Below are 16,837 nucleotides of genomic sequence, written 5' to 3'. Positions count from 1 at the left end.
CAGCCCTATGTGTAATTTAGCCCATCTAAATTTAGATCTCAAGCTTCTTTGTCACATCTTCCAAGTCTTCCTCTCACATACCTGTGGAACTGCCATTTGGAAGAGTCCCATGGTATTTAGAGATTTAACTGGAGTCAGAATTAAACAATTGTAATATGACAGTCCTGATACAACCAACCCCAAACTCCTTGACCTATGAAAACATTTCAGCTGCACATTGCTGTGTTTTGTTCTATTGCCATTCCTGTACCCTATGGTTACAAATCAGAGCCTGTTTAGATTTCTATCATCCTTGCTGAAAACTTTATACCCTGCAGTACATCCCTCTGCACAAACAGAAGCGCAGGGAAGTAACTGACTGTTATCTGAACTGTGTAAATTCAGATGGATTATTTCTAACAACAAACTGTAAGCTTCCTGTTTAATTCTCTTTCAGCTTGTGTGGCTGGGCTTAAATGTCTTCCTCTTTTGGTGGTACTATCTTGTGTATGATGTCCCACCAAAATTCTTCTACACCAGAGTGCTCCTTGGCGTAAGTACAAGATATTATTCTTTTGGCACAGATAGAGCACACAGCAGTTTTTGATAGTTTTAGCTGAATCAAAACTAGATCTAGTGGCTGGAGCAGCAGGCTCATGTAGAAGTCACATGCAAGCAGATAACTGAATGCAGGCAGATGTTCAGTGCTTCTGAACAGAAAGCTGGTACACAAAATAGAGAAATCCCATTCTAAAGCTGTTTTCAGTTAACATTATGCTCCTGGTAATTAAATTAAGCATTAATTGTGGCTACTTTATTAAGCAAAATATGAATAAAATATTGCCGTTGAACTGTTGTGCAGTCATTTCTCCTTGCAATTATTTTTCAGAGCATGAATAGTTTATAAAGATATTGGCTCTGAAAAGCAATCATCATTCATATATTCATCAAGAATGTGAGTGGTAATCAGGTAGTGCAGTGATCCTGGATCCTGGGCTATTCCATGTAATCCAACTGCTTAATGCAGCATTGAGTCCTACTACAAACTTGCTTCCAAAGCTACCACAGGTCATGACCAATTGACAGGGAAAATTAATTTGTTCACATATTTTAAAACCCTCAACACAGACATAAAAAATCAGCCTAAGCTTCAGATTACCGAGCACAGCACTTTGCTGAAAGTTTGCTAAGCCATGGTTTAATTCTACAAAGCCTGAAATCCCATCCTGCACACAGCTTCTGGTCTGTGGATCAAATCCTGTGCTTTACAATCATGATGCAGTTGCCTTTGAAGTCACAGAGACTTGTGCTTGGATAAGCAGAGCTCAGTGTAAACCCAAACAGCTCTGATCTAAAACCTAAAAGGGTCTCAATCCATGCAAGGAGAGTAAATATTATTTTTCTTCCCTTCATTGCATTTTGATTAATATGGTCATTTTTCCTTCATTTCAAACAGTTCAAAAATATTAAATAATTAAGGGTGTAAAGACCAACATTAAGGAAACAGATTCCTAAAAGCTGAGGCAACAAATTTCCCTAGACTCTTTTACTGACAGAGAACTTATACCACTTCTCTTATAAGCTGTCCATAACCCCCACCAACTGAAACCACAGACTCTTTACAGCCTTGGGACACAAAACTCTACTAATGGCTTAGATTTGCACCTGTCTTTGCCCGTTGAATGCCAAATGTGACAGGCAGCTTTTTATACAACCATTTTAATTCAAAACTGAAAACAGGAGGTGTCTGTTTGTCTGCAGGAGTGTGTTCTGCCTGCACATGTGTTTCTGCCTTGACCAGAGCACGATTCCTTTGAATATTTACGGTGTAAATGTGAACTCTAGATCTCACACCCTTTACCAGTTATGACATAATACATGAATGAAATCTGTGCCTGTCCATGCCCTGGATAATGTCTTAGGTAATGCAATTAATAACAGCATCTCTCTAATTACAGCGTGCTCTGGCTCTTGCAAGGGCCCCTGCAGCCTGCCTGAATTTCAATTGCATGCTGATTCTGCTGCCAGTATGTCGAAACCTGCTCTCCTTCCTCAGAGGATCAAGTGCGGTAAGATGAGGAAAGAATTTCAAAATTCATGAAAGATATTATCTTTCATACCTAAACAGACTTGCAAATATACCAAGAAACCGTGTCCAAGTTCCCCAAATATACTGTATTTTGAGGATGTCCTTTTATGAGAAGCAGATAAGCTTGGGGTTTGGCTATGAGCAAGACTGAGGTCTAATGCCCATGGGGTATCTAGAGCTCTGTTGAGAGTTTAGCTTTGAATTAGTCTCCTTTGAGTCCTCCCCTTTCAGCTGCCTCCTGGGCACGGTTCTGCCCTGGATGCAAAGTCCCTCTTTTGGCTGGCAGAAGCTGTTGGTGCTCACACACATCCACTGTTTGTCACTGATGCTACATCCACTTAGAGAGGGAAATACCAGCCCGTCTGTCTTTGCATGCTCAGTCCTTAAGGTAAATGTAGTCTTTTGCAGACTTTCAGAATGGGACTTTTTTCACCTGGCTCATAAATTACATTCTATCTTGTCTGAATTGCATTTCCATCTCACATGAAATAGTTCACATGCCTTTTGACTTTTTTGAGCTCCCAAATACAAATGTTATACACAGCACTGAGGAGTTGACATTAAGAAAAGGACAACTTATCCTAAGTGACAGCTGGAGAGGCTTCCCATGATAGTACTGGCACTATCACACTGCCAAAATCTTAATTTCTGGCTATTACAGCAGAAATAATGCAGCCAATGCAGGCCATGGTCCAGTGAAAAAGCAATATTCTCTTCAAGTTCATTTATTGTCCTTCCAAATGTATAATGATTCTTCCTTTCTTTCTGGACACTTTTAACATAAACAGGATCAACAAAACCAGTTCCCAGAAGTTGTTTTTCATCTCTAAACCGGTATAAATTTCTTAATGCAAATGAGAGAGCCTGCAGGGGCTGAAAAGGCAGAGCAGAAGAGGAAGTGATAAAAGAGATGCAATGTTTCAACAGTCCTTCTTAAGGGAAGAAAGTGGGATATGAAGCAATGAGAAAATAACCAGAGACAAAATAGGCTATACTTCCATCTAGTACATGCATCCTCACAATGAGTGTGGCTGAATAAATGAGATGTGCCTGCCACATTAAACTCTTTAATTACATTTATGAGCAAGGCCAGTGCTCTAGCCTTTCTAAGGAATAATATTAGGAATATAAAATTGGAAATACATGTTAGGCATCCAGTCTTTTCCTATACTCCTTCAGATCCTGAGATGCTACAAAATAGACAGCCATATACCCTCCATTCATGTAAAAGGAGAAATGATAGTAAATGAAGCTGTAGGGTTAAAGTTGTTATTCCCCAGGCAGATCAGCAAGTATCAGCCAAAATCCAGAGCTGATTCCTCTGGCTGCAGAAGTCAATAATGAATATAAATGTAGAAAGGATTAATGTTGCTATGGATGAATGCAACTGGAAAATAATGATGAGCCCATGATCATATAAGGCATTTTTGAGTTTGGGTGAAAGCAAGCTGGGCAGAGGTCTTCTGAGGTCTAAGCAGTGAAAAAGCTGGGGATACAGATGGAGACTACTGGAAGGCCAAAACCTGATTCTGGGTGTTGAGAATTGTATTCCAGCTGGGACTTTGTGCTGCTTGTCCTGAACTTCTCCTCTCCTAGCATGCATAACCCAACTTTTCTAACCATGGTCTTGGATCTTTCTAACCAAGATCTGTCCCTCTTTGTAGGGGTCAGATTCAAAGCACAGAGTCAGTCCTGCCTTGGGCACTGTGGCAGAGGCACTCAGGCTACACCCAGATAAAAGTGAGTCCCAGGCAGGGAGATACAGTTCCATTCCTGCTGGCAGGTTGCTCTCCTGCTGACAGCTGGGAATGAGGAAGCAAAGGGCTCTGAGGGTGAGCAAGGAGGGCAGGGAGGGGCATAGAATAGGACTCTTAGACAGCTGGTGTTTGTTTAACTCCAGTTGCTTTTTTGCAGTAAAGCTACAGCTCAGGAAAGATGTAATTTTAGATCTTAAGCAAAAACACACACAACCCACTGAGCCACTGGCAGTGCTGTGGTGGCCTTAGCACAGGGGGACAGCTGCTTATGCTTGTTGTGCTGTTGTCTCTAATTAGCTATGCTCTGCAGGTAATTACTGTGAGGGTCTATAAGAAAAATCATTTAAATGTCAAATAACTTATTGGAAGAGATCTGACCTTCCCAACAGCAATGCATTAGGGTCAAGAAGAAGAAAGAATTGTTCAAACACAGTGTTCAAAGGGAGTGTACAGAAAAGTCTTGCCTTCTCCATCCTGCCACCCAGAAATCACATGTTGAGAAGTTATTTGTAATAAATTTACAACTTTTTAATAGCAAAGATAGCTGTGTTGTGTTTTGCATGCCCATTGCTGTATTAACTGTTGTTAATGAGCCACATGACTGAGGGCAGCTGGAGCCCTCTGCCATTGCTTGGCTTTCACTTCTTGGATCAAGTGGTTTTTGCAGGGGAGTCAAGCACTGCCTCACTATGCTACAGTTTATTCTACAATATTTTTTTCAATTGTTTCTCAATATAGGTGATACAAAAAGGCCACATTTCTCCTGGTTGTTATTATTGTCTGAAGTGATTCTGGCAGCCCCAGTGTTTGTCTCTTGTGAGGAAATACTTGTGGTAGTTTGCATAGTGTTTTGTTCCCTTATCCAGTCAGCAAACACAATGCAAACATACAGCACATGACAGTCATGCCTTCTACTGTGTGGAGACAGCAAATGTCAGCTTTACAGGGACTTAAGGTTTTAGGAGAACTCCCAGTGACTGCAGCAGAGTTCATGTGGGGTCTGTTAGGAACCCATCATCATTAGTAATGAAATGTTATTTTGTTTTTCTTGAGAATTAATTTCTTTGGTTTGTATCTGCAGAGATCCTTTCTGGGGTTTTTTAGGTAACTCCAAAATCAAGTTGTAAGTGAATGCCTGGGAAGTAAACTCAATATTTTGGGGAAGGAATGCCTTCATATCCCTGCCATAGGTGATATGATTTGGGGTGGGATCTCCCTGAGAGAGTTACACCCAAACTTTGCAGCTTGTTTCTAGATTGTGAACCACAATAGGATCCTGGTGCTACCAAAGCATTCACTCTGCCATGGCAGACTGTAATCCCTCATTTTGTTTATAATGTACAATTTAAAACAGATAAGATATATTCCATTGTTACACTGGATGTTAAATTTTTTCTCCTTATCAAACACTTTGTTTCAGGGGGATGTGTTAAAACATAATCTGGAATTCCTGTTATCTGAAAGATGGAGGAAATATTTTTGTCTATATTCTGGAATTCTAATTTTTTCCTAGCAATGTCACCAATGTGCTCAGGGCTTCTGGTTTTGTCTCTGCCTTTAAAAAGTGTGCACAGACAACACAAATAGTCTTCAAACACCTTTTTCTTTCTATCCAAAGTGCTGCTCTACCCGTATCAGGCGACAGCTGGACAGAAACCTCACCTTTCACAAAATGGTGGCCTGGATGATCGCCCTTCACACTGGTTGGTGCTCTAATGTTTCTTTGTTCATTGCTTTCTTGTGTCTTTTATGTGGAATCCAGGTGGCATTCAAGTTGGATATGGGCAGAGACCTGATTTCATTAAAGGAGTCAGTGTGTGCCAAGGCTTAAATCAGTTTCCAGATATGTGCCAACTGTCAGAGAGCAAAAGATAAGAAAGAATACCTTTATTTTGAACTGTCAGTACTATTTATGATACTTTAATAAAGGGTGTTTAGCAATGTCCTGAGAACTGGATACGCTGGATTTAATTCTTGTTTAGACTTACTTCTTAGTTGGCATGTCTGAAATAAATAATAAAAATTCTTTTTTAAATAGGATATAAAAAACTTGGACCTGTTTTGAAGATAAATAAGTACCTGGTTATAGGAGGTGGTTCAAATTTTGAAAAGCATTGTACAGTTTTACCCTACAAAAACATAAAAAGGAATTCATGTGAACAGCTCAGCCGGTTTAGGTTTTTGGATGCATTCAATGCAGCAAGAATATTACTAATGATTATCAGCAAAACTGCAGAACAAAGCAGCACTAACAAATGTGACCTTAAATAAATCCAGATTCAGTTCTTGGTTCTTTTAGAGAAATCATGGATGAGGATGATCCTGATAAATAGCTTAAGCCATTCCACGTTTCAGTATCCCATATGTTGGGGTACTACTACTTGAATTGCTGAAAACCTTTATTAAACAAAAATATACTGAAATTTTCCCTTTGCTTCTTTCCCTTCCTCACCCAAAAGCTGTAAAATACAGGTGGTAAAATTTTAACAGAAAAATGCATCAGTGATCTGCAATTGTGGTGAAGATGGCAAGAGCAGCAGAGCTCTTAAGCAGCAGTTGACAAATGTGACAAAGTTTTAGATGTTACCTCAATACGCCGAGTACTTGTGGTCAATAGTGATTATTCCTTTCCTGTCACTCCTAGCAATTCACACCATTGCACACTTATTCAACGTGGAGTGGAGTGTGCAAGCCCGTGTTGAAGAGAAAGGCACCCTGGCAGCTGTGCTTTCTGGCCTTGGAGACAAACCAAAGGAAAGCTATGTCAACTTCTTCAGACAAACCATTGCTGTAAGTGACATCAGACTCCCAAGGGTCATCATTACATTTGTGTAGGTGATCATATAAAACCATTTGAGCAGAGTGCCTGTTTCTGGTGTCCACAGCCTGGCTTTGGGCCATCTTGAAGAAAAACCTTGTAGAATTCATTTTTCTATATTTGCCAGTAATATCATTGCTGAGCCCTGGTAGTACTTTAAACTTTTCCATCTGAGGATTTCAAAGTAATTCTAAAATATTATGTAAAAACATACCCTGTAAAGCAGTGTTCTGGCTTAGACATGGTTTTCAGAAAGGTACACAAAAGTAAAGGCAAAAGTTTTTAAGTTGGGTGGTTTAAGCTCTGGTCAGTGGGGAAAAAGAAAAGAAAGTACTTCCCTACTTCTCAGAAGAGCACTGAGCATCCAAACTCTGCATGAGTTACAAGTCCCACAGCTGTGCAACACCAGAGGAAAGGAGAGTTTTCATTTAGCTCTTGAAATATGGATGTAGGATTACAGCTCTGAAGACCAGAGCTGTGCAAATGTACTCACCTTCCCCAAAGCAGTCTTGCTGAGCCATTGCAGAGTAAGAAACAATGTTTGGTGTGTTAATTCATGGGAAAAGCATTCTCTCTACTTCCAATTACCTTAGTAAAGGTAAACGTGCAGTGCAACAAAAATGAGCTGGGATTTTGGTATCAGATCACTTAAGGACTGATAACAAAGTTAAGGGTTTGGTGAGGGATGGTTCAACTGGCTCTGCTTCGGTGCAGCACTTTCCTTAGATCAAGGTGTGCAATTGTTTCACAGAATCCCATTGGGGGCCTCTATGTGGCTTTCACGTACTTGGCTGGCATCACTGGGGTTGTTATCACACTGGCCCTCATCCTCATCATCACCTCATCCACCAAAACCATCCGGAGGTCATATTTTGAAGTATTTTGGTACACCCACCATCTCTTTGTCATCTTCTTTATTGGCCTTGTCATCCACGGTGCTGGGTGAGTATTTGCACTTATCACAAAATATCTGATAACTACTGAATTACTATTTAAAACCCCCTTCAAACATGAGTATGGGGACTTCTGTCACTGAGCAGCAGTTGTTTTTGATGGCAGTGATGGGCCAGTAGAGGCTCTGAGAGTCAAGAAGCTCTCAGTGGTATTTGTAACAAGCTGTCCTCACACAGATTTCATGTGACTTTGGCATACTTAAGCTCTCTATCACTCAGCTTCTTCTGATATCTTAATTGCAAAGCTCTTTTCCAAGGTTTCTGTTTCTAATTGTTAATTTACCTTTCCCTTCTACAAGGAATCGCATCACACATATGCATGTTATGAGATCTCAGTATAAAAATTACATAGAGTCTAGAATTTCAGTGGATAATGAAAATGATAGTAATATAGATTTATGTTTCAGGCTTGGATGAACATGTAATATCAGCAGCATTGAAGAAAAGATTTTTAGCTGTTTCAACTTAGAAATAGGCATTTTTAAAGTTTTCTAACTTTCAAATGCCAAACATCTTTTTCTGCTCTTGCTTCATTCCATATTTTCTTCTGAATGAACTTAAAAGCCTAATGAAACAGTTTTAGCACTACACAAACACAATTTTAGCACTTAGGAAAATGAACTTTAGATCCATTTTATAAAACAAAATAACTGGTGAATAAAGAAAAGAGACTCAAGTATCTAAGCTACACTCAAATAGTTCATAATTACACTACATTGCCCATTTTAAAGGAAGTCCTACATGCAATAGAAAGTGTGCTTTAAAAATGCCCAGCAAAAATGACTATTCAAAACCACTTCCTTACAGTCCATTAGTGCCATTAAAAAGACAGAAATCAAAGTAAAACAGGAAGAACAAAAATAGAAGGCAGATGGGAATCACCCCCAGCATATTTGTTCATTCCAACTTTCACAACAAGGAAACGGTTTGAGCAAAACTTCTGGAAGGAAAAAAACAAGTGCTTCACGTTTTCTGCAGCAAACATTGTATAGTTACTGACACAATGTCCAAACTTGCTCGTAACTATCACACAATGCTATCAGAAAGCAAGCATTGCCCTTTCCAGAGGTCAATGCAGAGTACATATTTTATAAAAGTTGAATTTTTATTTACTTCATTGTTCACTGTACTCCCACCATCTTAATTGTACTAGAATGAAAAGGCAAGGGTTTGGGCAGCAGTGGTTGTCAGTGAAGTTCAGCTATCCTTTCGAAGCAGATATAAATAGGAATATTCTCATCTGTAGAGGAAAAGATGCTTTCCAGCTGTGAACTCAGTGACCTCACTTATTTGGCCTTCAAGATAATAATGACATTTTGAGTTCAGAAAAAATACAGTGAGAAATATGAGATGGGCTTGTTACACTCATGGAAGGCATCTCAAGTGTGCAAAGATGGATGTCATGGAATGAGTATGAGCTGACAATCTCAAAGCAACATGTTAGGAAGAGGCATAAATGCCATTTTATCTCAGGGGACAGAAGGCTGTCACACATATTCTCATTATCTTTACAAACACACATCTTTGTATATACAGAAAGCTGAGTCAAAGGTCATTGATAGCATCAAAGGGGCAGGTGCAAGAAAGATGGAGACTATTTACAGTGGCAGATGAGGGGGAATGGCTTGAAACTGAGAGTAGGTTTAGATCAGATATTAGAAAGAAATTCTTTACTGTGAGGATGTTGAGATACTGGCACAGGTTGTCCAGAGAAGCTGCCCCATCCCTGGAATTGTTCAAGACCAGGCTGGACTGGAGTCTGAGCAACCTGGTCCAGTGAAATGGGAAAAATAAGGAAATGTAAATGTAAAGAGGAGAGGGTACAGAGGTGCAGTTCACTCTTTTGGAGTTAAAGGAAAACATTTAGCCAAAAAAGAAGTAATTACAAGGCTATACTGCTGAAAGCTGAATTACAGCACTAGGAAGAACATCTACACTGTCTGATAAGGGGAAATAAGGTTTTTCTTTCTCTTGTACAGGGTACCGACATAGTCAAACCTTGAAAGAGCATAGAACAACACAAAAACTCCCAGGCCCCTTTCCCTTAAGCAATGGGGTGGGCAGTGGGGGAAATGGGTTCCTCCTGTTCCTGTAACTCATCCCAGAGGTGGCTCAGCTGAACCCCTTGTCATTAGTGGGGAAGTGAAGTGTAACTGCTGATGTTCCTGCAAATTGCAACTCGTGATGCTGCTGGGACACTGTCACTGCTTCCCTTTATTTTTCAGACAGGATGTTAATCAAACATTTAATGAAGAAGAGGTTTATTAGTAATATTTATGAGCAATATCTCTCAACCCTGTGCAGAGGTTTTGTAACAGTCCTCTGAAAAATCTGTCACTCAAAGTTAGGCATGCATATGGCTTAGGTACCATGGGGTTTTTTGAAATATCAGAAATGTTGTCTAGTTCACAGACACAGAGCTAGAAAAGCAGAAAGAGAAGTCCTAGGGAGAAGATATCAAAGAATCACACTGGCATAAAACTGACCAGCCTGATCAGAAGCAGACTGTTTCTAGGGAACATTCAACAGATCTTAATCTGAATTTTTTTACTAAGATCCTGAGGTTGGCAGAACTCCAGACAGAGGCAGGAAATAGTGAGAAAGAGTAGGTTTTTGCCCCTTGAAACTGAAATTACCTCTCTGCACCACTTTTGCTACTGGAAATACAGCTGTTCTGGGTTAGTATATATACTTTATACTAAAACAAACAACAAGCAAATAAACAAAAAACCAACCAAGCAAGAATATTGAGGCCAAATAATTGGCTGATGCAAGCAGCTATAGCTGCAATAGCTGCTTGTGTCAAAGGCATCTATATTTATTCATTGCACCTGAACAGCTGCTCCACAGCATTAGAGGGAGAGGAAGGGCCAAAGGAAGAATGTGTGTTGGAAAGGGATCTCCAAATTTCTAAAATAAACTGCAGAAATAATCTTTGTAGTGGTCAGTAGCAAGTTGATTACTTGTCCATTTTGTCCATTCCAGGTTTTGTTTTTTGTTTTTTTTTTTCTTTGTCTTTTGGTAAGGTTTTTGGGTTTTTGGTTATTTGGGATTTTTGTTTTGGTTTTTTTTTGTTTTGGGGTTTGTTTTTTTTGTTTTTTTTTTTTTTTGTTTGTTTGTTTGTTTGTTTTGGTTTTCTATTGAGGAAAAAATGTAGGATAACTCAGAAAAAAATAGTACTTTCTAATTGTGATCACATCCTGGAAGTGGTAATGGGCATAACTGTCAGTTCCTCACCTAATCTTGAAATAAGGATTTTATCCCACAAACTTCCCCATCCCCCATTTCTATTTCTTTAATGGTAACTTTGTGGTTAGATTAGAGCAGTAAATCTGTACCAAAGCTGTAGCAGTGCAGAAATTGACAACTCCATATAAATATAGTAGTACATAAATAGAATAACAATAAGGAACAGATACTTTCATTTTAATTTCATTGCCTTCATGATCTTTACTTTTTTCCCAGTCGTATTGTGCGGGGACAGACAGCTGAAAGCCTGGCTGAACACAACCCAGAGATTTGCTACAAGAACTTCACTCACTGGGGCAAGACTGAGGCTTGTCCAATCCCCCAGTTTTCAGGGAATCCTCCTATGGTAAGAACAGCTCCCTTCTGTGTAAATCCAGTTGGAAATGCTTACAGTTTTCTTTTTTTCTTAAATTGCATAGAAGACCAACCATATAACCCTCAGCACTCTTTAGTGGCAGCTTTCTTTGCATGAAGCAAGAGATTTGGGCATGGTGGGTTGTAAGCAGAAAGGGACTCCAGACAAACTACACACTTCCAGTATGCTGTAAAATAAGCACAGTTGACAGACAAAAGAGCAATTGGTATCTGAGAACTTTTTATCCAAAAAGTAAACTGCAAAGTAATGGCTGCTGGGGATATCTAGAAAGTGCTATAATACTCACAATAAATAGTTTAACATTATTAATGGACTAATGATCGTTAGCAAGAAAATAACACCCCTGGAAATGTGAATTTGAAACTTCAGCTTTTATTGACTAACCAGGCTGTTTTTTCTTTCACATTTCAGAATGATCTGTTAACAGACACCACATATTTTCCTGTAGTAATACAGACCTGAGTCAAAAATACCTTAATACCACATTTCACTTTGTTACATTCTTTTTTAAACAGAGACAAAATTACTTGCGGGAAAATACCTTGCTGTAACTCTAGTAGAAACTAAAAAGCCAGCTGCAACAGTCAACAGAGAAAGAAATTCCCCCTCTGACCAGAATTTTGAAGCTGTCATATATCTTAAGGATTCCCTAATCTGGTTAATAAAGAACACAGATTACTTGAACTTCACCTCTGCTTATAGAATTTCCAGGATTTGATTTGATCTAAGTTGTCATCTCATCTAGTGGAAGGTGTCCCTGTCCACAGCACGGAGGTTGGAGCTAGATGATCTCTAAGATCTCTTCCAACCCAAACCTTCCTATGATTCTGTGATCTTCACCATCTGACTTGTTTTCTTCTGCTCACAGACATGGAAGTGGGTGGTAGGTCCCATGTTTCTGTACCTGTGTGAGCGGCTGGTGCGGTTTTGGAGGTCTCAGCAGAAGGTTGTTATCACAAAGGTAAGTGCTGATGCTGCACTTAACACCAGGCAAAGCATCACCCTCTTCTCCAAATGGTGCAGCAAAGGCAGAGGCTCCTACATACCCAAGTTGTCAGTGGGAGGAATGTTCTGACCGCTGTCATGATGCCAACATCTAACATCCAAATGTAGCCTCTAAAAGTGAGCAAGAGGAGGAAGTTAGCTAAGGCACAGGAATGAATCTTAGGAAATAAATGAAGTTTCTTTGTATTGGATGAAAAAAATTCACAGTACAGAAATTCCATAGACTTGAGGCTAATTTAAGACACAGAACAAATGACCCCTGAAAACAAGTTAAGAGCATGTTTATTTATGTATCCAAATCTAATGTTGAGCTTCCATTCCCATGGTGTGTTGCAGAGATATTAACACTGATCCTGAAATTCTGATAGCTGAATTAGCAAAGAACTAAGCTCAAACTTATGAAAACTATCCTGGTCTTTCCCAGTGTAATCTCTTCATATGGCACAGTGCTGCATCCTGAGGACACACCCTGTTCAAATCATAGCAGGGTTTGGGGATGACACTAGGTGATTTACCTTGCTTTATAATGATGCTGACACGTTGGAAGGCTCTTAAATATTTGTGTGCTTTTGATAATTTTACCAAAATATCCTGTGGGCCACTTGTAGACTATATTTCTATGGTGTCTCTTTTGTGGCCTGTTGGCAGAAAATTTCCTTCACCATCCTAAACGCCACAGTTAATACCCAAATTAACACACAGAGAGACTTGATTCTCCCTCTTCTGAAAAATGAAAATAACTTTGGCAGACAACTTTTGGATTAAAAATTAGAGTGACAGAATTACTGGTTTTAGTTCTAGAAGATTGTTTCTAAAGAATAGCCAAGGTCCCACCCAACTAAAACAATAAAACATCCATTTCCTGAGGTACTACCTATCCAATATCATATCCAATAGGACAGCCCTGTGTTTTTTCCCCTATATATACAGTCAGGCCCATTAGCTCTGTGCTCTGTGCTACTGGGAAAGGACCATCTGGAATTAACAATCTGCACTCACAGATCTGGTGATGTGTTACAAGATGTGCCAGCCTGGCCTGTGCCCTTTGGAGTGACTGCAAGTGTGGTGTGAGAAAATACTTCAACCTAAACATCAGCATCCTCTGCAGGCTTTCATCTGCCTGTCAGGTGCTGTTGCTCACTCTCAGCTCTGCTGGGAAGAAAGTTTCACCTGCTTTCCTTGCTCTCATAGCAGAGGATAATGCCAGTGATGGTGGATGTAAATATGTCAGTGAGATACATCAGTGAAGACAGACATTTTATTTTCCTTATTTTTCCCATTGCCCTTCTCACTGTAGGTGGTCATTCATCCCTTCAAGACAATTGAGCTCCAGATGATGAAAAAAGGCTTCAAGATGGAGGTTGGACAATACATTTTTGTCAAATGTCCAGCAGTATCTAAACTGGAATGGCATCCATTTACACTGACTTCTGCTCCAGAAGAGGATTACTTCAGCATTCACGTCCGTATTGTGGGAGACTGGACAGAGGGCTTGTTCAATGCCTGTGGCTGTGATAAACAAGAATTCCAGGAGGCATGGAAGTTGCCCAAGTATGTACAAAGAATCTCCGTGGTAAAGTCAAAAAACACCTATGGCAGTTTAAATATTGCTCAAGCAATTTGATGGCACCAGTGATATAAACATTAAATGGTGACACAGATCTGGGTCTTAGTTGGCTCTTTACAGTTTTTTCTATCAACTCCACGTCTCCTTTTGCTGACTAATATTCAGTCCAAATATGCATTGTAGCAGACAAATATGTTTTAACTGTCATTTTAAATGGTGTTAAGAAATATTCACTACTGATTTAATAAGCATACTTTCAACTCCAGGATAGCTGTGGATGGCCCCTTTGGAACAGCAAGTGAGGATGTGTTCAGTTATGAAACTGTGATGCTGGTTGGAGCTGGAATAGGGGTCACCCCCTTTGCATCTGTCCTTAAGTCTGTCTGGTACAAATACTGCCATGATGCCACCAACCTAAAGCTCAAGAAGGTATTGTGTCCTCTTTCCCAGACCCCTGTAACTGGTCAAGGGCCAAGTGCCCAAATCAAAGCAGGCACAGCAAAGGTGATCTGGCTCCAGGCATGCATGAGTCCTAAAAGAAGGAAGAGTCCTGTTGCCTCTCAAGATTAGCAGGAGGAAAACAGGAGGATCTAAAATATAATGAAAGGACAAATAGCCAACAAGCCAAATCACACATGCTGGTCCTGACTGTGGCCCTGGGGATTTCCAGTTGCTGTGGAAATGGTGTTCATCTACTTGAGAAACACAAAGTTCAAGGCACTAATACAGGCTGGGCAAATATTACATTCCTTCCCCCAGCACAAAGAGAAAGGCTTTTCATAAGTAGAAGAGCAATGGAAGCATCCTCCTCTCCCCTCCTGCCCCTGGAAATTCCCTGTGTTTCTAGAGGGGTCACACTTTGCAGTTATGGTCATATTCAGAGAACAGAACTGGTTTTTTGCCTACTTTACCTTGCCTGCCAGCACACAGAAAGAGAGTTCACCACTAAATCATTTATTTATGTCCTAACAAACTGTTTTACAAGGAAATAAGTAGGGAAACATTGCAAATTAAAAATGTGGAAGAGAAACAAGAAGATATTTCCTTGTTCTTGCAGTCAGTTATTCAGCTTTATAACCCTCCCAGCATCAAAATTCCTGAATAGCTTTAATACCATCCTAACCATCTACTGAAGTGTTCAGGACATTTTTTACCAGAAGTCTATAATCCTAATTCTGTCAGCAGACATAAACCTGGAAAACATAAGTGCCTGTATCCCCTGACAGCTCATTCTTGTCTCTTCCAGATTTATTTTTACTGGCTTTGCAGGGACACTCATGCCTTTGAATGGTTTGCTGACCTCTTGCAATCTCTGGAGGCTCAAATGCAGGAGAGGAACAATGCAGAGTTTCTGAGCTATAATATCTACCTTACAGGCTGGGATGAAACTCAGGTAACCACACACTGGGGGATATCACTGCCATAAAACTGAGGTTAATGCTAGAAAATTTGTTCTCATAACTATTCAAGTGGTCTTTTATTTTGGGCATCCATCTGGCTCCCAGAGGTTTTGAATGCAGACAGGTGTTATCCATCAGAATTTACATGGCATCAGCTGTTCATGTGCACTGATTTCCTTTCTGGTTTCCTCTGGCTGTGCTCTGTGGCAAGCAGGCTTTGTTCACAGGAGGAACCTCAGCTGACCATGTATGAGTCTCTAAAACAGCTGAAGCTGCCTAAAGAATGTAATTAAGAGCTTTAGGAACCAGGGAAGCCTATGCACAATGCTTGAACCACAGCAGCATATTTGTTTCAGGACTCATGAACTCTCTGGTCCTGTGCTGGTAGGTTGCTGTGGGGATGCAAAGGAGCAGAGGCTTGAGAATGTGAGATTGAGTCAGGAAAGGCTCTCACTCTGTTACTTTTAGTGATGTTTTATATTACATTCATCTCACCATTGCAAAATGCCCCATGTGCCCAAAGCTCAGCTAGATAGACAGGGAGGGGGAGCAGCAAGGAATTTATCACATATGCAACATCAAAAAAAGAAAAAGGAAAGAAGAAAAGTCCCACATTTTTTCCCTTGGAGATAAAGTTACCTGGAGCTTTTTTTGTCTCATATAAAAGGGCTACAGAACTCTGTAAGGCCTGAACTTATGCCTTTAACCATATCTTCTCTTCCTTGCTTTTCTTGACTTAGCTGGTCTAGCTGGAAGTTACACAGGCAAGATCATGTGGATCAAACCTTCCAGAGAACAAACTGGCAGGATTTCATTATGGTCAAGGGAGTCATGCTATTTTATTTGAAGGGAAAGGATTTTGTAATTTGCAGTCCTATGTTAGAGTTCTTAGACTAAACCTGTTAATTGAAAAAACCCTGCAATTAATTTCTGTGTTCAGTGTTTCCTAGCTTTAATTCTTGAGATCACCCAGTCTGGTGAGAAGGAAGGGGTAGACACTGATAGCCAGGATTTTATCAGTTTTAGCTTTCCTTGCAAAACACCATAAATTCCATCATCTCGTTAGGGAAATAATTCAGTCAGTATTGACATTATTATTTTTTAACCAGAACACAATGCTGCTGTATTTATCTGTCCCTTGTCTTTCATTTCCCACAGGCCACTCACTTTGTAGTGCATCATGAGGAAGAGAAAGATGTGATTACAGGACTGAAACAGAAAACCTTGTATGGAAGACCTAACTGGGAAAATGAATTCAAAACGATTGCAGGGAAGCATCCTGGGTAAACCTTTTCAAATTTATAGTATCTGTGGACTTCCTCTATTTAATGGCCATACACACCATACAGCACAATCTTGTTCCTTTGGCTGATAAAGTTTGAGGAGTATTTTTTTTTCCCCTACCTATCTCCAGGTATTTTTTATTCTTTTTTCAGCCATGGACATGATCTATGATCTTGAACAAATTATTTTGACCTACAATTTTTTAAAAAATCATTCCTTTTCCACAAGATATTTCTTGGACTGTCTAATTACTAGCAGAAGATTTAGGAAAAAATGAAGCTATTCTTCTAGCTGAAATAAATAGGAATATTAGGTGGTGTCTAAAGACCTCCAAAACCACTTTCTACCTCTAGAAACCAA

The 16,837-nt window shown here is 39.8% G+C and overlaps 1 protein-coding gene across 2 annotated transcripts in view; it reads left to right on the top strand.

Annotated features, from left to right (window-relative positions):
- Window positions 1–16,837, top strand: part of LOC135293332 (cytochrome b-245 heavy chain) — a 31,895-nt gene that overhangs the window by 10,320 nt on the left and 4,738 nt on the right. For both annotated transcript variants that reach the window (XM_064407359.1, XM_064407358.1), the window contains exons 3-13: window positions 437–532; window positions 1,938–2,048; window positions 5,444–5,528; window positions 6,470–6,615; window positions 7,395–7,585; window positions 11,062–11,191; window positions 12,090–12,182; window positions 13,524–13,777; window positions 14,060–14,222; window positions 15,040–15,186; window positions 16,352–16,476. In XM_064407359.1, coding sequence (XP_064263429.1) covers window positions 437–532; window positions 1,938–2,048; window positions 5,444–5,528; window positions 6,470–6,615; window positions 7,395–7,585; window positions 11,062–11,191; window positions 12,090–12,182; window positions 13,524–13,777; window positions 14,060–14,222; window positions 15,040–15,186; window positions 16,352–16,476 — 1,541 coding nt within the window. The remainder of the gene's footprint in view (window positions 1–436; window positions 533–1,937; window positions 2,049–5,443; window positions 5,529–6,469; window positions 6,616–7,394; window positions 7,586–11,061; window positions 11,192–12,089; window positions 12,183–13,523; window positions 13,778–14,059; window positions 14,223–15,039; window positions 15,187–16,351; window positions 16,477–16,837) is intronic.

This window comes from Passer domesticus, chromosome 2, assembly GCF_036417665.1.
Source record: "Passer domesticus isolate bPasDom1 chromosome 2, bPasDom1.hap1, whole genome shotgun sequence".
Classification (NCBI taxonomy): domain Eukaryota; kingdom Metazoa; phylum Chordata; class Aves; order Passeriformes; family Passeridae; genus Passer; species Passer domesticus.
The sequence above is the reverse complement of the archived record's forward strand: the minus strand, read 5'-3'. Positions and strand labels throughout refer to the sequence as shown.